The sequence below is a fragment of the Thamnophis elegans genome, chromosome 10 (assembly GCF_009769535.1).
Source record: "Thamnophis elegans isolate rThaEle1 chromosome 10, rThaEle1.pri, whole genome shotgun sequence".
NCBI classification, from domain to species: domain Eukaryota; kingdom Metazoa; phylum Chordata; class Lepidosauria; order Squamata; family Colubridae; genus Thamnophis; species Thamnophis elegans.
In genome coordinates this window covers 29106848-29131866 of record NC_045550.1, presented here as the reverse complement: position 1 = coordinate 29131866, position 25019 = coordinate 29106848, and the positions used below count along the sequence as shown (strand labels likewise).

The 25019-nt window shown below is 42.3% G+C and overlaps 1 protein-coding gene across 1 annotated transcript in view; it reads right to left on the bottom strand.

Moving 5' to 3' along the window:
• Positions 1-25019, bottom strand: part of STAG1 (stromal antigen 1) — a 207274-nt gene that overhangs the window by 106951 nt on the left and 75304 nt on the right. Inside the window, exon 3 of the mRNA XM_032226009.1 lies at positions 13529-13631. Coding sequence (XP_032081900.1) covers positions 13529-13631 — 103 coding nt within the window. The remainder of the gene's footprint in view (positions 1-13528; positions 13632-25019) is intronic.

Sequence of the window (25019 nt, the reverse complement as noted above, 5' to 3'; positions counted from 1 at the left end):
TTTTCTTTTTTTGGATGGAATTCTTACAAATGCCATTTACTTTTTAAATGGGACTGGTCTCTTTTTTCCTTCTTCTATTTTTCCTCATTTTTTGTATTTGTGGAGCAAGAATCTCTTTCTTTTTGTAACATTTTATATTTTTATTTTATATTTTAAAAAAATTCTCTCAAACTCGGAACAAAGAAATGGCTAAAAGTAAAAGAAAAAGAAGTAACACTACCACCTAGAGGCTGGAGGCTTGGAAACACTAATTCCTGTGAACACTTGACTTATATTTTATATCTCAAAGTCCTTTACTTGGTTTACTGAAAGGAGCAGTGAAGAGCACAATTTGTTTATACGGGTGCTCTTTTGGAGTATTATCAGTAGCTGGACTGGAGTAAAGACAAAGCCTCAACTTGAAAGATTATAGTGAATTTGTTTGAAATTTAGCAATAAGCCTTGGATGGTTTAATGGCAGTGTTTACAACCTGGAAAATGATGCAACATGAAGAAAAGGGATTAACATTGCAAATAATTATGTTAGAAATTCAAAAAGTTCTAATAATCAGAGAGAATTGACAAAAGATTTGAAATTATAGAACAAAACACAGAAAGAGTGGAGGGAAAAGTTGAGAATATTTACAAAACAATGCTGATATTTGAGGACAGAGTTCAAAAAACTGCACAGAAATATGAACAGAGTGATAAGAAAATTGTTGATACTGACAGCAAACAGAGAGTGGAGGGAAATGATATCCGTGAATTACTGAAAGGAGAGATCAATGAACTCGAACTCTATCCAAGACTTCAAAATATAGATGAAGAAAGAGGAGAAAATTTGGCAGAAATGAGAGTAACTTTGGCAGAAGCACCAGTGATAACCAAAGGCAAGATGATGGTAGGAACAGATGGAGGGTTTCGACTCTCTATAAGATACGGAATGAACAACAAGTTGCTAAGAGAAGTTCACATAAGACTTACCAAGAAAACACTTAGTATACAGATTCTACAAATGGCAAGAGATATTGGACTGCACTACTACTGGATAGATACAGGTGATGAAATGAAATGTTACAATAAAATCAAGTTAAACTTAGTTAAACTTTGAGTATTATGTGTAATACAAAGTAATAATAGTTATAGTCAAATAAATGATTAAAAATGATAATAATGCATTTATATATACTAGATTGATAATATGAAATTTTATATAAAATTGCAAGTGGGACTATGTAGATGAAGTTGAAAAGCTTTTTTATAAAAGATAAAGAATTTCATATGGAATAGAATCTAAAGATGTAATATTGGATGATTTTAGGAAAATGTAATGAAACACTGTAATATAAATTTACTTTAAATTTAGTTATGCTTCATATAAAAAGAATGTAATAATAGCTATACTCAATGAATGTTTAATAATCATAATAATTAGTTATGCTTCATATAAAAAGAATGTAATAATAGCTATACTCAATGAATGTTTAATAATCATAATAATTGTATACATATATATTAGATTAATGATATTAATAATGGAAAAAACATGGAATTGGATATTATTAGAGAATGTTACCAATACTAGAATAATAGATTATAGTAGTCTTAGTATGACATCCTGACTGAAAACCTATTTGAAATCAGTCCCGATATTCAATATTATTCAAATGCATCTAAAATTGAAACTGCTAGAAACTGGTATATGGTTGGCATGCTTATTTAATATATGATAAGAAGGTGGATAAGATTTTTAAAAGTCATATTTTAAGGAATGCTCTATTGGGTGTCTAGAAAAAATATCAATATAAATTAAATAATAAGATACCTATGTGGGCAGTACCCAGACACGTGATAGAGAATATAAGCATAGAACAAAAACAGGATGTAACCACATATAGAGAACTTCTCAATATAAAAAGAGGTGTACTACAGTTAAAGACTGTATGATAAAATGGGCACAAAATTTTGAAGAACCAATAATGATGGAAACATGGGAAAAGATATGGGTAAGAAATGTAAAATTTATGCAAGCCCAAAACTTGAGAGAGTTTTTATAAGATGTTTTATAGATGGCATTTAGATCCTAAAAAATTATCTTGTATGTATTCGAACTTACAATCTAAATGCTGGAAATGTGATTGTGCTGATGCTACGTATTATCATATATGGTGGACTTGTAAAAAAGTCAAAGCATTTTGGATAAAAATATGGTGGATTACTCAAAATATTCTTAAAAAGAGGATAAAATTTACTCCTCAGTTATTCTTGTTAGGTATAATTACAGATTGTACAGTTATAGAGACTTTGATTCTGAATTTAACAACAGCAGCAAGTTTGTTGGTGGCGCAGTACTGGAAGAAGGAAGAATTGCCTACTATTCAAGAATGGACGTTAAAAGTAACAAACTTAGCAGAGATGGCTAAAATATCAGCATACCTCAAGGACCATTCAGATGAGAAATACAAGATGGAATGGAGAAGATGGACTGATTATATTCAAAATAAATATGGGACTAAGAAATTTCAGTTAGCTTATGAATGAATGAACAAGAAATGTTACAATTCATCTAAAGTTAGCTTTACAAAATGGGAGTTAAAGTACAAGTGAAGGTACGATGCTAAAGTTAGTTAGTTTATTTTAGTGTATGATTGTTAAATGTTTATACCCTGTATCTGCTCTGGAAAGTTGGCGGGGGAGGGTAGGGGGGATGTGGGATTGGGGGGGAGGGAGGGAAGGGGAAAGGTATACTATTGTAAAACTTATTAAAACTTTTTAATAAAAAATAAATAAAATTGAAACTGCTTTTAAATGTTTCCAAGAAATGCATTGTTTAAGAATTGCTATTTATGTAAAAGGAACCGTCCTGGGGTGGGATGGAGGCAGAAAAAGTCCATGTAATGGTCTGCCCCACTCCCAATAAATACATGCACCTCTTTTATATATCTGTATGCCATATTCCACATACAATTCCAAAGAACTATTTATTTCCTGTATACTTTTTTATTTTCCATTTTCATAACATACAATCACATGTATACTATACATAGCCAGTATCCTATAGTATTAAATGGAAATTACATCAGTTCCCCTTGTCATCAACGCCCCAAAAGATAAAAACCCATTATTAGCTCTTCTGCTCTCCATACACCTCTTTCTTCTACCTCTCTCCTACCTCCTTTCTTCCCTCCATCATCCTTTCCTACTCTACTTCCCCTTCCTTTCTCCTTCTCCTCTCTCTACATTCCACTCCTCCTTATCCTCCTCATCTTCCCCCCTTACCCTCTCTCCTATCCCTCTCTTCCCATCTTTCTTCTCCCTTCTGTTTCCCACTCTTCCTCTCATTGGTGTATTTCCGCTTCCATATCAATATACTTAACATATCCTTATCTTCTTGTTTAAATATTTCTTTACATATTTAAAGAGAAAGCAATAATTTAAGAATTCATTAAAAATAATTGCCTGTAAACTAATATATCTAATTTCTAAATTAAACTGATCTATATCTGCCTATAACACCCATTCTTTCAAACTCAAATTACTGTCACCCAACAAAACAGGCAAAGAATGTATTTCTTCCAAAAGCAAAAATGGCTCAATAAAAGAAAAAGAACCGCTTGGCACCTAGATGAAGGCTCCGAGTGAAGCAAGTTGATATACAATGTATATAAAAAGTCTACACAATCCCGTTAAAGTGCCAGATTTTTGAGATGTTAAAAAAAAAACCTTCTATACATTTCTCCTGATATCTTCCAATAATGAGATCCCTTTGATGCTTTGTAAGCTCTTTGCAGACCATGGCTTTTTCTGTGAGAGGCAACTGAGTAATGTCAGAAAAATCCTATTAGAACAGGTGAACTTTATATGGGCTAGATCACTAGTCATTTTAATTGATGGGAAGTATGTACTACTATTTTAACATCAGCTTGAATGTGATTGGTTAAATCTGAACATCACATTGCTACTTATAAGAAAATGTGTAAGTTTATGCAGCAACATTATTATATGTTTATCGTTATTTTCCATCCTACAAGATTTCAGTTTGTTTTTCAATTGACAGCTTATATGTTATATTTAAGGTAGAAAAAAATCTGTTTTATCTTAGTCTGATTTTTTTTTACATCTCAAATACCTGGCATTTTAACGTGTGTGTACACTTTTTATATCTTAGTGGGTAGTGGTAAGAGGCTAGTTTTGATGTGGTGCAAATATCTATTCCTCCTTTTGAATGAGAAATAGAAGGAATAATTTATCAAAGTCACTCAATATGTGCAGTTTAGTAGGAGTATTGGTATATTTAGATTTATAAATACTCTGGGTGAAAGGTTAGTTGCAGTGGTGGGTTCCTACCGATTTGGCCCGGTTCAGCTGAACCAGTAGTGACATGCCAGCCTGGGTCACAGAACCAGCAGCGACCCAGATTGGAAACGCCTCTGAACCAGTTCCCCGGTTGCCGCAGTCACTGCTGCCATCTTATTTTTGAGTTCTGCGCATGTGCAGGACAATTAGTATTGAACTGTGCATGTGAATGCAGTGCGCGCACATGAAGCATGCCCATGAGCGAACCGGCAGTAACGCCGGCTAGAACCCACCCCTGGTTAGTTGATATGTATATGAGAAGTAACGGGCTGATTGATTTATTAGATTTTTAACCTGCCATTATTTTATATGTAACTCAATAGTAATAACAACAGAACTTAAAAACCGCTCAATATAGCAAACATACCTAATACTCTTTCCTCCTTCTATTTTCCTGACAATAAGAACCCTGTGAGATAGGCTAGGATGAGAAAGAAGGATTGACCGAAAGTCACCCAGCTGACTGTCATGCTTAAGATGGGACTAGAATTCAATCTCCTGGTTTCTAGGCTATCACCTTAAGGTAAAGCCAACAGTAAGCCATTTGGATAATAAGATATGAGAGGTGGCCTTTTGTTCTGGGGAAAGATGTGGAGACGGGTGGTGGTGGTATGTCTAAGAGGAGATGTGCAGGCAGTAGTATCACAGTGCTGTGGTAGGTAGGGGACAGGGAGAGACATGGTGGTAAGTACGGCTGGCTACTTTTGAGGAATGATAACTTGGTATGTTATACTATTCATGGTCACTACTGCCACATAGCTCTAACCCTAATAATTGAAAAACTGAGTCACAATGATGGCAGGATATTGGTTTTGTTTCAGGGCATCACCAACATGATCAGGGGTTGAGCTATTACTTCCAGTTTCTTGCATGGTCAATCACTTTCTGCTTTTATGGATAGTCTTTGATTTACAACCAAAACTGACACCAGATTCTCCATCACTAAGCGATGTGGTCATTGAGCTGCACCAGTGGCGAAATTCATTTTTTCCCCTACCGGTTCCATGGGCATGGCTTGATGATGGGGGGTCATGTGACTGAGAGGGCATGGCCAACTAGATCATTCAGGCCACCCACCAAGCCACGCCCACAGAACCGACAGAAAAGTTCAGTTGGCTAAGTCTTCTACCGTTCAACCTGGCTGCTTCTCACCTCTTTCTCATGTTTGCTGTGTGTATGAGCCTGAGAAGGAGAGAAGCAGCCATGCTTAATGCTGCAGTAGAAAAGTTGAACTTTTCTCCCTCCCTGCTCAGAAGATAGCCGTTGGTCGCATATTCACCTCTATTTGCATGGCTGCCCCCACCTGCCGGCGGCCATTTGTTAGCCCAAGCAAAGGGCATGGGCATGGGGCATTTGCTGTCGCCTTCACTCTGTGTGAGGCTGTCGAACAGGAAAGCAGCAGCAGGGGGAGGGGCAGGAGGAATCTGGAGCAGCCTTCGAGTCATGGACTCAGCTTCTTACCCCTCCTTTCGCTACTATTCGCTCGGCACTTAGAAGCGTCTGGGCCTGTGGCTGGCAAGTTAGCGATCACCAAACCACTCCCTGGGGGGATTACAGAGGGAGCAGCGAACCTTTGCAGTGCTGTGCCTCACTCACCTCTCCTGGCCTGGGCTCTTCCTCAATGGCCATGGTCTGCAGGGACAGCCCAGGGCAGGAAAAGTGGTGGTGGGAGGTGACGGAGTGGGCAAGTCTGCGCTCATCATCCAGTTCATTCAGGTGACAGGCCCAAAATTGGGTGACGGTGTTGGTGTTAATTTTCTTGTCTTCCTCAGCGCTCTGCTCTGGTAAGGGTGCGGCACAGCAGAACTACCAAGTGCCTGAAGCCCCTTCCTCTTCCTCTGCCCTGGCTTCGCTGCTGGTGGGTGGGCACCTCCTCAGAAGGTGCCCTCGTCCTGTAAGCAGAGCCCAGTGTGCGCGTTCTGGGGAGAGGCTTCGAGCCTTGGAAGGGGGGACCCTCCCTTTGCCTTGTCACTATTGTGCAGCTCGAACATTGACAGAACAAGAAATGGGCATTCTCTGGGCAGGTGGAGATAGCATTCAGGAATTGGTTAACTCTGTCATCCAATCAGACTGAGTCTGCAAACTTCAATGTCACACCTCCTCTGGTAGCTCCACCCAGCTTTTTGACAAAGGCGTTGCTACAGACTGACATGTGATGATTGAAGAGTCTCTCCTCGCTGGCCCTGAACCAGACCTCCTCTAGGGTGGGGCTGAGAACGGGTGTTTCAGGTAAGACCAACACCTATTCTCCATTGTTGGTGAAGAGAGCATCCAGAATGGGACATACTAAAGCTTGGCCTGTCCTTATGGGTGGGTGGTTGTCTGGGCTGAAGCTGCCTGGCTTATGTGAACTCATTGCAAAACCCGCCTGCCAAATGCTGCATCTGCTGACATGTAGCTATCTATCTTGTAATGGCGAATAAATGGCGATGGAGAGGTCAAGTGGCGGTTCGACACACCTCTTCCAGTGAAGCCTGCATGGCCCAAGGAGCAGATATGGCCGCACTCCTAGTGAAGTGAGCCATGATATGCCCTGGAAGTGGCTGAGACTGCAGTTCGTAGATTTTCACGATGCAGGCCCGTATCCAACAACTCAACGAGGAAGGTGTAGCCTTGTGCCCATGGAGGCCGGCTGGAATGATACAAAGAGCGCTTCTAGTGTTGACCTTTGGGACAAATGAAGAGTCAAATCACAATACAACTGTCAGAATGGAAGACGCATAAGTCGTGCCTTGCCGACAAGGCCGCCAGTTCCGATACCCACCTAGCCGATGTAATGGCCACCAAGAATGCCACCCTAAAGGAAAGGTAGTGGAGGCAAGTGTCCCTCAAGGGTTCGAAAGGTGGCCTCGTGAGGGAATGTAGCACCTTGGTCAAATCCCATGTTGGATATCAATGAATGACCGGAAGTCGGAGGTTGGTGGCCCCTTACAGGTACTATTGAATTACGGGATGGTGTGCCAGAAATGTGAACGATCCGCAGGAGAAAACTGAGGAGAGGGTGGCGACCTGCCTCTGGAGGGTGCTAGGGGACAGGCTATTGTCCAAGCCCTCCTGCAGAAACTCCAGCACCTGATGGATGGGTGCCTGTGAGGAAAGAATATTCTTGCCTGAGCACCATCAACAAAAGGTTCGCCAGGTAGCATCGTAGATGCGGTTGGTCAATGGTCATCTCGATGCTTGTATTGTCCCAATGACCCTAGGGGATAGACTGTCTGTTGTCAGGACCCGCCGCTCAATCTCCAGGGGATCAATTTTGACCAACTGGCGATCTGGGTGAGCAAGGGACCCCTGGCTGAGTGAGATTCTGGAAGTGGAAAGTCTCCAGGGGGATGCTACGGATAGGTTCATCAGATCTGCGAACCAGGGTCAACGGAGCCAATAGAGTGCCAGAAGTAGAAGCTCCACTCCTTTCTCCAGCATTTTCCGGATGACCCGTTGAATGAGAGGTAGAGGAGGGAAGGCATATAGAAGTCCAGAGGGCCATGGGCAAGGTAGCATATCCATGCCTTCTGCCCCTGGAACTGTGTACCGTGAGAAGTGCGGTATTTGTCTGTTGTCCGTGTTGGCAAAGAGATCGATCGCTGGCAGGCCTTATCAGCTGGTCTGTTCCCAGAAGAGGTCCAGATGTAGTCTCCACTCCGTGTGATTTTTCTGAGTGCGGCTGAGCCAGTCGACTTGAACCTTTGATACCTCCGAGATATGTTCAGCCCTTAGACAGCAAATGGTCTTCCACCCAGAGGCCAAGAAGTTCGGCTTCCCGCATGAGGGACCTGGAATAAGTCCCCCCCCCCCAGCGGTTGATATGGGCCTTGGCAGTCATATTGTCTGTGAGGACCAGGATGTGATTGTTGACTACGCTCTCTTGGAAGTGTACTAGAGCCAGTGCATTTCCCACAGTTCCACCAGTTGATGTTGTGCTTGAGGTTGGACTGGGACTACTGGCCCTGAGCCATCCCTGACTCTAGGTGAGTGTCTCAGCTGAACAGACTGGCGTCCATGGTTAGCATCAGGCAGGCTGGCTCACTGAACAGGTAACCCTTGGAGATGGCTGGGGACCACCACCACCCCAGTGACCTGATCACTTCTGGAGGTACCTGAACTGTGGTCAATGAACAGCTCCTGCCAGTCTTCTGGTGCAGGAGGAGAAACCACTGTAGGGGCCTGCTATGTAGACGGGTCCAAGGCATGATCACAAAACAGGAGACCATCTTTCCTAGTAATTGGGAGAGGACGATTAGCTGGACTCAGCATTGAGATCTCACGCTGCCAGCCAAGGCTCGGAGGCTCTCCTGTCTCTCTTGGGAAAGATAAAGCCTGCCCTCCGTGGTGTCTATAATTGCCCCCAGATGGAGGAGGTGGATCGAGGGATAGAGGTGGCTTTTGACTAGGTTTATGGAAAACCCGTGGTCTTTCAGGGCCTGAAGGTTGACATCTAGATCCCTCTCTGCCCGACTTAGTGACCTGGAAAGAAGGAGGATGTTGTCCAGATAGCACTGGAGTCTGACTGGCCTGGCTCAGAGATGGGCTGCCATGGTGGCTAGGATTTTGGTGAACACTCTCAGGGCCAATGAGAGCTCGAAGGGAAGAGCCCTGTACTGAAAATGTTTTCCCTGATAGCAGAATTGCAGGTACTGCCTGTGAGTTGAGAGGAGAAATGCTTCCTTGAGGTCTACTGGGGTGAGGTAATCATCCCTCTGGATGCTCTCTAAGATGGTCTGAAAGAAATGCATCTTGAACCGCCAGTAAACAATATGGCAGTTCAGGCATTTTAGATGGAGTATGGCTCTCCAACCCTCCAAGAACTTTGGGACAATGAACAAGAACAAGTAAAATCCCTGTCACTGATGAATCGCCCGGATTTCCAGGAGATCTGAATCGCTTGTTCCACGAGGAACTTCTTTCCCCAATCTCGAGAGACAGGGCAACTGATGAAAAACCTCGGGAGGGGGGGAGAAATTTGAGGGAGAGACTGAATTTTACCATTTCCCTGATCCAAGCGTCTATGGTGATCTCTTCTCATCGGTTGGCAAAGAAAGCCAGTTGGCCCCCAATGGGAAGGTTCTCTGGGCTTTTGATGCCAGAAGGGACAACCTGCTCTACCCCTAAAGGACCTCTTGGGTGGATAATGTTGATCGCTTCTGTTTGCCCTATCCTGCTGCTGACCCTGTCTAGGGGGAAACTGTCGTTGCAGACGAGGGAGGTTGAATCCCCTGTCCAACTCTCGACAGGGCGAACGGCGATAATAGGGGGAGGAATGGCTCTCGGACCTCCTGTAGAGGGAAGGCAAGATCTTCCGATTGTCCCTGGACTCTGAATAAGGGTTCCAGGAGTGCACCGAATAGTCGGTCCCATGAAAAGGGGCCAGATGCCAGTCACCACTTATTCCTGGCATCGGCTTGCCACTGTCTAAGCCAGAGGAGCCGCCTGGTTGCCACCAAGGAAGCTAGGGACTGCACTCATCTGCAGAAAACTCCATTGCCGCCTTGAGCTTGTTGAAGTCCTGGTGGGACCTGGTGTCACTAGTGGGGATGCTACCCTGCAGCTGTTTCAACCAGAGAAAAGAAGCCCTGTTAAAGAAGGATGAGGCCATGAAGGCTCTCACCACCCAAGCAGCAGCTTGATGACTCTTCACCAAGGGCTGTTTGGACTTCTTGTCCTCCGGTCAAAGGGACTCCTCTGCAGTACCAGTGATGACCGAAGGGGTAGACAGTGCTACCACAGGTGCATCCACAGCAGGTACCTCTAGGATCTTGGGCAAATTGGGACCCATGTTATAGAAGCGCTTGTCCTGACTGTTGGTAAAAAGGCCCCAATCCCAGGGAAGCCCACTGTCTTTGAACCACATCTTGGAATAATTTGGGAGAAGGTACCATCTTCTTTTCCACAGCGGGTTCAGAGAAGAAAGGATCTGTTAGGTCCCCTGATCCAGAAGGGATCGGCTGCATGGGCTGACTGGTCTCTATGTTGGCAACTTTTGGGGCCTTAAACAGGAGGGACTGAAAGAGAGAAGGCCGGAAAAGGCCTACCAAGGCAGGTTGATCAGGGGTGAAACCTTCGTCCTTGGAAAGGTCGGACTCTCTGAGGATGTTCTCCTCATCTGACAGGGATGACTGGCTTGGAGATCTGGGAGCCTGACTACCTGGCCAGACCAAGGATCCCTGGGAGTCCGGCCCTCCCTGTGAACCGGGGCCCTCCTTCTCTCTGAGAATTGCAAGAAAGACCACTGTTGTAAACCTGCTGCAATCCCTCTGTAATAATGGCTGCCATATTGGCCAGCTAAGCTTCTGCCACCTGCAAGGGACGAACGTCTGTTGTGGTGAGTATGTTTGAGGCCTCAGGCATGGGGTTATTATGCACGGAGGGCAGGTTTCTACACAGAGGGAATTCCAGAGTCAAACCCCCTTCTGCAGGGAGAGACAGTGGAAGATCCTCATCACTGTCTGGGGACATCTCATCTGGTTGGAGATTGTCCTAAACAAGGGGCACCTCTTCAAAGGGGTGAGGGCTGACCTGCTCAACGGGGCGCTGATCTGCTGCCCTCCTAGTCACTTCCCTTTGGGCCTTGGCAAATTCTCCCATCTAAGGCCCTCTGGAGCCTGCTTTCTGCCTTTTCCATGGCCTTAGAGGCCTTCTTGGAATGCCCCCTTTGTCTGGTATGGGGGGGGGCACCCTCTTTCTCACAGGCCTCAATCCCGAGGTCCATGCGACTGCTTCCTGTTGCCAAGGGGAGCATTCAGGGGCACCTGCCATGTCCAATGAGGCTTCCAAGTTGCCATCTGCCATGCCTGGGGACCACGTGGGATCTCACCACCATACAGACTGCTGGAGGGTGAGGTAGTTGTGTGGCTGAGTAATGAGCCCCGCAATAAGGCTCACCTGGGCCCGCTCCGCGGAATTTGGGTCTCCAACAATGTGCTGCTCCCCAAAATGGTGGCCGGCAGCTTTGCGCCCAAGCAAAATGGTGCCCATCTTCTCGAGAAATCCAAAATGGCAGCCCGCAGGTGGGAGAAGCCCGGGGAAAGCTGCAGGTTAGAAAACCCCATGTAGCTTGGCTCCTCGCCCCATCGGGACTGCGCTGGTCACCTGCGGTCTCAGGTCAATGATCTAGGGTAAAAACCCGTGTCGCTGTCCCACAATGTTTGTGTGCCGCTGCCACGTGACCCTCATTGTCCCAGGGAGTCACCCTGGATGCTGGCTGCAGAGGCTGCTCAAGCCAGAAATATTATTAAGGGAGCAAGCCTCAACTGTAGTAGAAGGAATGATTTTTAGCAAAGTTGAGATGGAGAGAAAGGATAACACGTCCAGTCCTAAGGAAAACTGAGTCTAAAAGCTGGGTGGAGCTACCAGAGGAGGCAGTACATTGAAGTTTGCAGACTCTGTCCGATTGGGTGACTGAAAGAGTTAGCCCATTCCTGGATGCTATCTCCACCAACAATGGAGAACAACCTGATTTGGAGCACTGATAATGTGCTGCTTATTAACATGAATTGAGGAACTGCTATATTTTGTTTTGGGTTTGTTTATTTAATGAAGAGTTAAAGAAGACAGCTTTGAAGCAATTTCAACAAATTTCTTGTCTTTTTTAATGATAAAAAATGTCAAGATCTTATTCATGTTCTCTTTTCCTCATTTTTAAATTGCATATTGCATCAGATCAACAACACAATTTCATGCAAACATATTAATCTGATATATATTTTAAAAAATCAATCTTCACAAATCAGTTACAGGAGAGGCAAGGGGCTGGAACAGAGATTGATCTTTCTCCATACTATTTTTCTTTACAACTCCCAAGACATGTGAATGAGTTATATATTGATATTTTAGGCTTGACCAACCTCATAATACATGGGGCTTATGAGGCTGCTCACTACTGGGCAAAAACAATAACCAGTATATAATGTTTAAAAATGAAATATGAAAAGTCAATTCTTCTTACAAGTTTGTTAACTGTTGTAATAATAAATAATACCGGCATGCCACAATACACAGCACAAATCTTCAAAGAGGTACCATGTTTCCCCGAAAATAAGACAGGGCCTTATTTTCTTTTGACCTCCACCCCCAAATTTTGCTTGGGCCTTATTAGCGGGGGGGGGGGCTTATTGGTTTGGGGTTGACTGGTGGCTGCTCTCTTGCGAAGGGGTGCCCGAAGAGCCGGGCACAGCCTCAGGGGTAAACAGCTGTGTTGCGCTGTCGCAGCAGTGCAACAAAGCTGCCATGAGGTGACCACGCTCATGAGTAGCTGCCCGGCAACCCCCCTTTCTAGCCAGGCAGAGCACCACTCACCAACCCAGTAATATCCCAAAGGCGCTAAGCCGCATGGTGCTTTGCCCGGCTGGAAAGAGAGGTTGCGCAAGCACTTGTTCTGCCTCCAGCTCGTGTGCCTCCCAGCCTCACCATGCCCAGCTCTCCCTGCAGGGCTGGGCCAGGGCGCCGCCACTACCATGCTCCGGGCATAACTGGCTTCCAAACTCCGGAGATGCGCTGTCCCACCAGAGTCTTCCAACAGCCAGCCTACAATCATAGAGTGTAGTCCCAGAGCGGCCGCTGCTGGAAGACTCGGCAGCGGCTCTCCAGAGTTTTCAAGCCGATTATGCTTGGAGCATGGCGGCAGTGGCGCCACCCTGGCCCAGCCCTGCAGGGAGAGCTGGGCATGGTGAGGCTGGGAGGCATGCGAGCTGTAGGCAGAACAAGTGCTCGCGCAACCTCTTTCCAGCCAGGCAGAGTGCCACGCAGCTTAGCGCCTTTGGGATATTACTGGGTCGGTGAGTGGCGCTCTGCCCAGTTGGAAAGGGGCATTGCCGGAAGGCTACTCATAAGAGCAGCTGCCCAGCAACCCCCCGCTCCAGCTGGGCACAGCGCCACCCTCCAACCTAGCGGTATCCCAAAGGCATCAAGCAATGTGAGCGCCTTTATCCCCCCGGCTCTTGCGGCTTTGAGCCTTCGGGATATCGCTAGGTTGGTGAGTGGCGCTCTGCCTGGCTGCAGGGGGGGGGGTTGTCCAGGGGGCTTATTATTGGGGGAGGGCGTATATTTTGTTCACCGGAAAAATATGGCATGATCTTATTATCAGAACATGTCATAATTTCAGGGAAACATGGTAGCAGCATCAATAATTGCTAATGTGAAAATTAAGAAAATGAAATTATACAATTTTAACAGGTATTCAGAGAAAAAAATAGCATACTGGAGGTCTACCAGGACGACCACGTTTTCTTTTCCCCTTCAGTTGCGTTTCTTCCAATTCACTACCAACATCTGAATGGGCAGTAGTTTCATTTGTAGAATCCCTGAAAGAAAATGTCAATTAAAAATAATTAGTAAGCATAAGTACATAAACAAAATAAAATCAATAATATTTAGTGCTAATACAAATGATTACAAATTAAAAATAATTCAGCAAATTGAAACTATCCACTATATGCACTCAAATTCTCTCCACTCGTACAATTGCTAATATAAAGCTCGTATAGTAGTTCTGTTACATTATCTTGCTGAATTATAATATCCATAACCATCACCACTGACCATGCCTTGACTTCACGGGAATTGGAATCCAACATTTGGACAGCTATAAATTTTCAAGACCTGAATCTAAGCAAATAAAAGATCTGTAAATGGATTATTTATTAATTGATTTAATTATTAGATTAATTGACTATCATCCTTGAGGTATTTTATTTATTTTAAGACATTTATGTAGCTGGCCATCTTCTATCAAACTCTCAGATGCCTCCATCAACAATTAAACAAACAATTAAAAAGCATAATAAATGTATATTAAAATCATAAATATTAAAAACCAAAGTTAAGTTTTCAACATCCTTGTTAAATCCTCTTATCCATCTCAGCGCTATCCCTGTGCTAAGGACATTGCCCACCCAATCAGATTTGATAGGATGAAGTAGATGGCCTTAGGTTTCTCAGATATTCTGACCCTATGCCATATATAATATATGCTGGATTTCCTGTTTGGGATTTCATTCTTATCATATATATGAGCCTCTCAAAAATAATATATGTAGTAGTTCTAGTAGTGATTTCATTTTCAAATCATCATAACAATGAGGTTCTTTTAGAGACAGGGATGGCACCTACAACTTGTCACAAGCAAATAGTTACATGCAATTTATATAACATTCAAAAGATGACGAGCCTTTTAGCAAGAAAATAAAAACCAAAAATAAAAATGTGAAAAAGATTCAAAGCAAAAATGAGTTCATCGATACATCCATCCACGGCACACACTTTTCTTGCTGAGACTTGACAGATTTTGTATATATGTATAGAAGTCCCAATCAAAAGTTAATTAAGAAATATGTAATGTATATTGTTTTTGTTTCCTACAGAAGTGGATTAGAGAAATTTCTTTAAGTCTACAGCCTTCTATTAATGTTACTGCAAAGATAGATAGATAGATAGATAGATAGATAGATAGATAGATAGATAGATAGATAGGTAGATAGATAGATAGATAGATAGATAGATAAAGAAAGCTTATTTTCATCCTATGTCGTCATTTAACTGCTGACAAACAGCTGATTTGTCTGTGTACTTTCCTTGGAATAGAAGCTAGCGGATTGCAATTCTTGGTAAACCCAGTCAGAGGATCTGTTTTTCACCTTTTCAAGTAGTCATTTCTTTAGGCACACCCTGGTTTTAGCATCATGTTTTGAAGCTTACTTTTATCTTGACCTACATTTTAATTATTAAACATATGGCTGAATCCTGATTTATCTCATAGCCCCTTGTTGGATTATGGAAGTGAATTTTTCATATCGTTTCATTTTAGATTTAAATAACACCCTCTTTGCTTGCATGGAACTCCAGCATGAATACTTTCCCTTTGGGTAGTGAAAGTGATTGGATTTCATTTACATTTCTACCTATTTCTATTTAAGGATTTGGTATTTCATTTATTCTTAAAATAATTTTATTGTTTTATTCTATTTTGTTATATATCTCTGGTCTTTTTTAATTTTCTTTTAAAAGAAACAGGAACTTCTCCCTTTTTTTATTTATTGTCCACTGTGGGAATTATTATCTGTTTCTTCTGTGCTTACTCTGTTACGGAACATTTATTCTTTGTCCTTGAGATGAAATTGCTTATGTTTTGCTGAGGAAGTTTGGTCATAAAAGGAATTGGGACTATATTAAAATTAGAGCAGTAATAAATGAAACTCTGAACACTATACACTATACATTCTTTATAATGCCCTCCCCCTACAAAAATCCCATATTTTCAATTTACAAATCAGATTTGTAATTGGGTGGACCGGAATTTAATTTGTCATTAATAGATGTGAAAGAGAAGTTTGTTTGAGAATTGTAAAGTTCCTAGAGGAGACTGAAAGGGGCATTAATGTAAAAGATTTAATCACAGTGGAGTTGATGGTTGATGGACTGAATCTTAGGAAAACTGAAGGAAATTGTAGATAGACATTATATGCAACCAGAAAACTACTGTTAAGAGATGCTGTGATTTGATTTGTTAGAAAACCTATTGAACAACAAGTGATGCAAAGAATTCTCATTAAGACCTATGACTTTGAAGAGTGAGGTGCAACTATTTGGAAACAACCCAATTGTAATTTCAAGGGAAAGTTTTATTATCAAGAATCAATCAAACATATTTGATCCTGGACAGATCAGAGAACATGATTGCAATGGGTTTATGGTAGATTAGAGGCCATCTGTGATTTAAACATAACAGATTGTTAACAGAGGGCTTTGAAGTTTAGCTTGTTGTTGGGGCTACCTGTTAACTGTTTCTTTTGTAGTAGATATATGGTAGATCAAATTGATTGACTGAATTGATTTTAGTATTTGTAATGTTTTAATGTCACATAATAATTTCACAACTCGAGATGTAGAAGTTCATGAATTGTGTTCCTGTTTTGCAAGGGGGGGGGACTGACTGTTGAAATATAACTATTAGTATTCAACTGGGGAGGGGAAATGTATGTGTTATCTTTGTTACTTTGTTTTTATGCACATTTTTCTGGCTTTATATTATTTTGCTTTTGTCTTTTTTCTTTCATTTCTTTTTGAATTTTGTATTTTAACTCTGGAAATAAAATAAAAAAAATTGTTAACAAAAAAGAAAGAAAAAAGACATTTGGTATTCACTTTCCTCTATATCAGCGGTCCTCAACCTGTGGGTTGCGACCCCTTTGGGGGTCGAACGACCCTTTCACAGGGATTGCCTAAGACCATCCACCTCCACGCCCTGAAGCAGCAGATGCATGAAGAACGCCGGGTGGCAAAGCAGCCTCCTCCCGGCTCCGGGCGCAACCTAGACACCGCCCCACCAGATCTCCATGCCAGGGAAACACCAAGGTGTTGAAGGGGGAGACGGGTTCTTCTGTGTGGCGGAGCAGCCTCAGCTCCAATGGACGTCCAAAGCGAGCGCGGTCGGTGATGCCACTTCAGCCCAGCCACCTTCACAGGGGCTCGAAGGTGCCCAGAAAGCAGGAGACCAGTGGGATAGTCGGGCCACCCGCTTCAGATGGGATTCAAGCTGCCTTGGGCCTGAACACTGCTTTTACTACCCCCGCCACCGATCCTGTCCTGCGGGCTAAACTGAGCTCGGAGGCTTTTTGGCTGGCAGGAGAGGTTGGAGGGGAGGACAGGCCCCGCCCACCCATTCCTTCCATCCCGAGGAATTCCACTTGGGATGGAAGCACAGTTCAGTGTAGCTTAAGCCTCTGCCTAAAATCCAATTTAAAGGGCAACTTCTTAATCTGTGTTAAATCGATTGCTCGCACCGAATTAACCACTATGCACTCCACCCACGCCTGTAATGATTCGAAAGAAGAAAGAAAGGGAAGGAGGGAGGAATGGAAAGAAAAAAAGAAAAGGGAGGGAGGAATGGAAGGAAAGAAAGAAAGAAGAAAAGGAAGGGAGGAATGGAAAGAAAGGAAGAAGAGAAGGGAGGGTAAATGGAAAGAAAGGAAGGAAGGAAGGAAGGAAGGAAGGAAGGAAGAAGAAAAGGAAGGGAGGAATGGAAAGAAAGAAAAGAAAGAAAGAAAGAAAGAAAGAAAGAAAGAAAGAAAGAAAGAAAGAAGAAAGAAGAACTGTGTGGGTGGGTGGGGGGAATGGAATGTAAAAAAGTAAACTTAATAAAGTGAAACTCATGTAAATCATGAACTGCTGCTGGAGGCAGGCAGGGAGGTCATTTTATCCTGGAAAATCCCAACCTGGCTGATCTTCTCCCAAACAAAGATTGGCAGATTAATCACTATGCTTTAATTATGTTCAATTTGTAATAATGAAAATACATCCTGCATATCAGATATTTATATTACGATTCATAACAGTAGCAAAATTACAGTTATGAGTAGCAACAAAATAATTTTATGGTTGGGGTCACCACAACATGAGGAACTGTATTAAAGGGTCGCGGCATTGGGAAGATTGAGAACCACTGCTCTATATGACCAAACCTCCTCATTGTACTTCTTTGTACAGGTATTCACTTAACAAAGTAATTGGGAATGGAATTTCTATCACTAAGCAACGTGGTGAGAATCATGACTGCATTGCTTAGTGACAGCTTTCCCAGCAGTCCTTGTTGCTACTGTTAAGTGAGGCTTACGGATTGTTACATGAGGATGTTATTCAATAAGCAAAGTCAATGGGGAAACCAGTAGGAAGTCACAGGTTGAGTTATCTTGACCCCTTCCAGTCCGGCTTCAGACCTTGTTACAGCACAGAAACCGCTTTGGTCGCATTGACCGATGATCTCTGAGGGCCAGAGATGGAGGCCATGCGTCCATCCTGGTTCTCCTTGACCTCTCAGCGGCTTTCGATACCATCGACCATGGTATCCTTCTGCGACGACTGCGGGAGGTGGGGGTGGGAGGCACTGTTTTGCAGTGGTTCTCCTCCTACCTCTCGGACAGGGTCGCAGTCGGTGTTGGTCGGGGGGCAGAGATCGTCCCTGAGGCCCCTAACATGCGGGGGTGCCGCAGGGTTCGGTCGTATCCCCCCTACTATTTAACATATACATGAAACCGCTGGGCGAGATCATTCGGAGGCACGGGATAAAATAACCACCAATATGCGGATGATACGCAACTGTATCTGTCCGCCCCGTGCCAACTCAATGAAGCGGTGGACGGATGACCAGGGTCTTGAGGCCGTTAAGAACTGGATGAGCGCTAACAAACTGGTACTCAACCCGGACAAGACCGAGTGGCTGTTGTGTTTCCCTCCCAACAATTTGGCCAATGTTCCAACACTTAGGCTGGGGGGGTCAAATTTTATACCCCTCAGATAGGGTCCGCAACCTAGGAGTCCTCCTGGATCCACAGCTGACTTTTGACCACCAGTTGTTGGCTGTGACCAGGGGGGCATTTGCCCAGGTTCGCCTGGTCCGTCAGTTGCGGCCCTACCTAAACCGGGAGGCTCTCGCAACAGTCACTCGAGCCCTTGTGATCTCTAGGCTGGAATACTGCAATGGGCTCTACATGGGGTTGCAGTTAGTCCAGAATGCAGCCGCGCGAGTGATAGTGGGCGCACCGCGGTTCGCCCACGTTACACCCATCCTCCGCGAGCTGCACTGGCTACCTGTCGATCTCCGGGTGCGCTTCAGGGTACTGATGACCACCTTTAAAGCACTCCATGGTAGTGATCTGGGTACTTGAGAGACCGCTTCTGCCGATTACCTCCCTCCGACCGATTAGATCGCACAGACTGGGCCTCCTCCGAACCCCATCTGCCAGTCAATGTCGACTGGCGACTACACGGAGGAGAGCCTTTTCTGTTGCAGCTCCGACCCTGTGGAACGACCTCCCCGTCGAGATCCGTACCCTCACCACCATCCAGACCTTCCGCACAGCCCTCAAGACCTGGCTCTCCCATCAGGCCTGGGGATAGGTTCCCATTTACCCGCCCGAGTGTTGACTGTTGAATGCAAGTTGTGGTTTATTATTTCTTCTGTTCACATATTGTTTGTCTTTGATATTGCACCCCTTCCCTGTGATTGTAAGCCGCCCTGAGTCCCCTCAGGGAAAAGGGCGGCCTATAATCCTAATAAAATGTCTAAAAAAAAAAAAAAAAAAAGCAAGCCGGTCAGTGGGTAAGAGCTTCTGTGGCACAATGTGAGCATGGCCAGGCAGAGGTTCTCTCTTGTCCAGCGCAAGATGGCTGCCATGGCCAGGAGTCCGGCTGCTGCCGGTTTAGGAGGGTAAACCAGAAACTGCTCCAGACTCTATTAAGAACTGCTGGGAAATTGTGGGTGCTGCGACAACTTGTACTCCAAAGTCAGTGTTCTTGAGAGAAAAAATGGTTGGAGTGGGAACAACATGTAACTTCCCTGCCAAGCTTTCCTATTGATTTTGTTTCTGGGAAGCTAGCAGGGAAGATTGCAAATTATGAGTATGGGACCATGGACACAACTGTTTATAAGTGCAAGTTGATTGCCAAGCACCTAGATCAAGATGCTAAGATAAGTATCACTTGTTCAGCACCATCATAATTCCAAATGCTTGGTGAATGAGCATCATTAGCCAAAAACTACCTATACTAATCACTCATTCTTCTTTCAAACTATATTAATTGATTATACACTTTTTTTCTTCACTCTATTTTTGTTTTATTAGATCCATTCTTACATTACCCATTCTCAGTGTATTAAACTTAATTATACATTACTTCTTATATACTTAGTCTTACTTTTATATAACAATTTGGTAGAAGCAAACTGTTATACACAGCTATCTTTATTCTTTAAACAAATACTCAATAATCACAACAGACCATGTACTGCTCACTAGATTTCTATAATCATTTCTATATCATTTGTAATTTTTTTTTACAATCAATGTATACATTTATTTTCCACATGAAATACTTCAACTCCACATTCCATAAGATATTTAATATTTAAACTTAAGTCACTTTTTCACATACTAACATAAAAAGTTTACATTTGTAGATTTCTTAATGATCTGCTGAAAAACTAATTTGGCCTGTGGATTTCCTGTCCAGATTAAAGCCACAATACATTTCCCAAATTTATATAACATCTTTTATATCTTTCAATTAGAATTCTACCAAACAGCCTCCAGAATATATTTTAACAAACAATCCCAAACAAACACATTTAGCAGCAATTATCTTTAACATTTTGTTTGTACGTCAGAACAATAGCAGTAACAGCTTTCCAGTCATGCAAAAATGTAATACATTAAATAATTCCATATAATAAAATAACTATTTTTACAACTGTACACTGACACTGGCTACTAAAGCAACTTTACTGTGTTTTTGCACTTATGAGTTTTCTTCAATCATTTTACCTGAAAATTAACATTTACAACATTTACTTCAAATTGCACCTATTTGCTGTTATTATAATACTGATTGTCTAAAGTACTTCCAGTACTACTTTACTGTGCTAGAGTAGGCTTCTTAATACCTTTTCATCCATTTCCCACTTTTATTTTTATCTAATTATTTTTTGCATTTTCTCTAATTTAATTGCAGCCATTTCTTGCTTTTTTCCTCCCTCTAAACCATTATTTCATCCCCATTTTTTGAAACAATAATTCTATGTTCTCTTTCTCTCAATCACATTCTCTTTTAATTTATCATTCCACCAGATATCTTTTTAATGCTCATATTAGCATAATCCACAACTTCAGCAGTACTCTGTAATCTAATTCTTTTCATGCTATTCCATGCTGTTCCAAGAGATTGCAACATCCTTTTTCCTCATGTCCATCCCTTTATTCACCTGGCTGAAAATTTATTTTCTATTATTTAAATGTAACATATACCTTTTCCTCTTGCTATTTTTCCTTTCACTTTTGCTTTATTTTGTACTTCTCCCATGTCCATTTTTGTAAGATTTACTCTTTACCTGTCCTACATTCAGAACCTATTTTGCTTGTATTTTTCACTAATCCTTTTCAACTTAAACAATCAAATTAATTATGTTTTTATATTTTATTGCCATGCACATACACAGACTTACATTTACAATAGTAAACAGGAAGAAAACAGGCATTTACCAAACCATCAACAGTCTCACTCAGTCTTTGGGCCTCCAGATCTTTTCTTCAGTCTCTCATTTTCATCCATCCATTCCTATTGCATGACAGAATACTTTTCCTACATGTCACATATGTTCAGAATATTGCACAATTCCCCCATAACTCATTAATGGTTCTTTCACTATCATGCTTCACTGAAGCATAGCATGCAACTATCACAAACCTATGATTCTACTTTTATAGACATTCACAACAATGTAATGATGCCAGTTGATACAACCATAACGTTAGCTTTCTGTTCATAATTAAAACCTACATTTATTTTCCTGTCTGCGTTCAGCATTTATTTCAATCTATTTTCCTCCCTTTCCTTTCTTTTAATTTCATAAACATGGAACATATGTATTTTCATGTCAATAATTTGTTAATTCTCATTTTTCCCCAATTATATCATTTATTGCAATCTCCTGTATTCATCTGCCTTTTTCAGCAGCTCAAAAGAGTTCTCTTCTTCCAGGTTCCATGCCTACAATATTATATTATTGCCATTTGATGGGCTTTGGAAGAGGGCTATTTCCAATAGCTTCGCCCACACTTTGGAATTCCCTTCCCATAGAGATTCAGTCAGCCCATCCTTTCTGGCTTTAGGAAAGCTGTCAAACCCATCTGTTCTGTCTAGCACAGGAGGAGGGGAGGCTCAGACTGAAAATCAGATTCACAAGCGCACATTTTTGGTTTTCCTTCCTGATTTATCTTTTTGTGTACAGTGATATAAAAAACCCTGTCAAAAATGCCAGGTTTTTAGAGGTAAAAAAAATCAGACCAACATAATCACTTCAGAATTCCTCCTATCTTTATCACATAAGTTGTACTACAATTCTTGGAAAATAAACTGAAATCTTTTAAGGGGAATAGCAATAAAAATGTACAATAACGTGGTTACGTAAGTATACACACCCTTAAACTAATACTTTGTTGAAGCACCTTTTGATTTTATGATAGCATTCAGTCTTTTGGGGTAGAAGCCTCTCAGGCATGGTGCATCTTGCCTTGGGAATCTTTGCCACTCTTCCTTGCATAAGTGCTCCAAATCTATCAGACTAAGAGGGTATCTCTTGTGCACAGCCTGCTTTAGGTCATCCCACAGATTTTCAATTGGATTCAGATCCAGGCTCTGGCTGGGCCATACCAAAACTTTGATCTTCTTCTGGTGAAACCATTCTTTTGTTGATTTGGAGGCATGCTTTGGATTGTCACATTGAAAGGCGAAATCCTCATCCTTCAGCATTTTAGCAGAAGCTTGAAAGTTTTGTGCCAAAAACTGACTGATATTTGGAACTGTTTCTAAGTTCCCTCCACCTTGACTAATGCACCAGTTCCAGCTGCAGAAAGCACCCCAAAGCACAATGCTGCTAACCACCCGTGCTACACTGTATGGTGCACTTTTCATAATGTGTGGTGTCGTTTTTGCACCAAACATACTTTTGGAACCATGGCCAAAACGTTCCACCTTGGTCTCATCAGATCATAACAAATTTTCCCACGAGCTTTTGTCAGACGATGCCGTTTTTTGCAAAATGAAACCGGTCTTGGAAGTTTTTCTTTGTAGAAAAGAGTTCTGTCTTGCCAGCCTACCTCACAGAGCCCAGACATATGAAGAATACAGGAGATTGTTATCACATATAGTAACATGACCATAGCTTTCAGCAGTTTCTTAATGTTGCTGTATGCCTCTTGGTGACTTCTCAGTTTCTTCTTGTTTTTTCACTAATTTTGAGGGATATTCGGTTCTTAGTAATGTCACTGTTGTACTGTATTTTCTTCATTTGTTGTTGACTGGCTTCACTGTGTTCTATGGTATATCCAATGCCCTGTCTATTTTTTCGTACCATTCTCCTTACTGATAAACTTCAACAATGAGATCCCTTTAATTATTAATATTAGATTCCAGGACCTTTTCCACCATCAAGTTAAAATGCTAATAACCATGTTGAGCTGGCAGAAACAATACTAAGCAACAACAATTAACTAATAACTAAAAGCTTCCACCCCCTTCTCAAATGGTACGACTCTTGTGTATTTTAAATTATGTATTGTTGCATTGTCGTTTTAATTTTTGTCTGCATCCCTCTCTCTTGGTTGAGTTTGTGAGCTGCCCTGAGTCCCCTTCGGGGGAAAAGGGCGGCAATATAAATAAATAAACATTCAAACATTCAACATTTTACTTTATTTATATCCTCACTTTTATTATTTTTTACATATAACTGCAGGCAGTGAACATATTCAACACACAGTTTCCTCCTATTTTCCCCCACAACAACAACCCTGTGAAGTGAGCGGGAAGCATAAGGAGACTGATTAATGCTGAAAAGGCATTGTCTGTAATATGAGAGTTGTAAAACATCAGGTCACATGGGGTGGAGCTGCGCGCGTGAATGGGCAGAGTGATGGGAAAACATTTAAAAGGTGGTGGGGAGCACAGGCACGTAACCCTAACAAGAATTTCATCGTGTATCATGATTGTCAGTTTGTGCCAGAAAGTAAGTTAAGACTTAATAAAACCAAGTTGAGTTTGAAAGTCTTTCCTGCTTCTTTGGAACTTGACATAGAGAAGAGGTACATATGAGTAATTTTAAAATGGCCATTTATTAAATAGTGCATTTAAATTATATGGAAAGCCTGAAGAGGCTTTATGAAAAAATGAGGAAAATAATGAAGAGCCTGAGAGAGACTTGAGATATGATATATAAAAAACTGAAAGCAACAGCATTTATCCCAAATATGCTTTTTCAAGAGGAAATTGGACTTTCTGGTTTTCTTGAAAAACATTTCACTTCTCATCAAGAAGCTTCTTCAACTCTGACTGAATGGTAGGGAATGGAAAGATTCGACTTAAAAAAAAAGCCTAAAGTCCAGTTGCCTCTTGAAAAAGCATCTTGGGACAACATGTCCTGGATGAACTGAGAATCTCCATAGACAACAGCATTTACAAATTCAAAAAGAATTTAGAAAACAAAAAATGCTGACTCTGTTAGATTAGAGAAGCACCCTAAATGTGTTGAGATAGCCATCTATCCATCCTCTTTCTCAGAGGAGGTACTAGAATTAAGTTCAGTATTGTCTTCTTTAAAATATATATGAATTTTAGATTAATACAAACTCAGAACATTACTTATAAAAAAGATTTGATAATACATAAAATAAATATACCAACAAATTGAATTAAGCTGGTGACTATATCCAGGGATGGGCTGCTGGGGGTTCGCACGGGTTTGGGCAATCCTCTAGTTAGGATTCTGCCCATTTTGGCGAACCCTCAAATGCACCCCAAGCTGGCCACGCCTACCCCACCCCTCCCAGGAGTCTCCATGTGACCTGTTTCATCATGTCAGGTAAGTGCAGGGCCCACACCAAGGCTTGGGGAAGTTGGGAAATGAGCTTACTGGAGGTTACAGAAGTCCGGAACGGGCCTGTTTCCTGCCTCCGGAGGGCCTCCGGAACATGGGCAAGCAGTTTTCCGCCCTCCAGATGCTCGAGGAAAGCCTCTGGAGCCTGGGAAGGGGGAAAAAATGCCCCCCCCGATGGTGCAGGAGGCCAATTAGGTCACATCCACCATGGCCACACCCATCCAGCAATGGGGCAGCAAACCCGTTGTTGCAAATTTTGAAGCCTATCCCT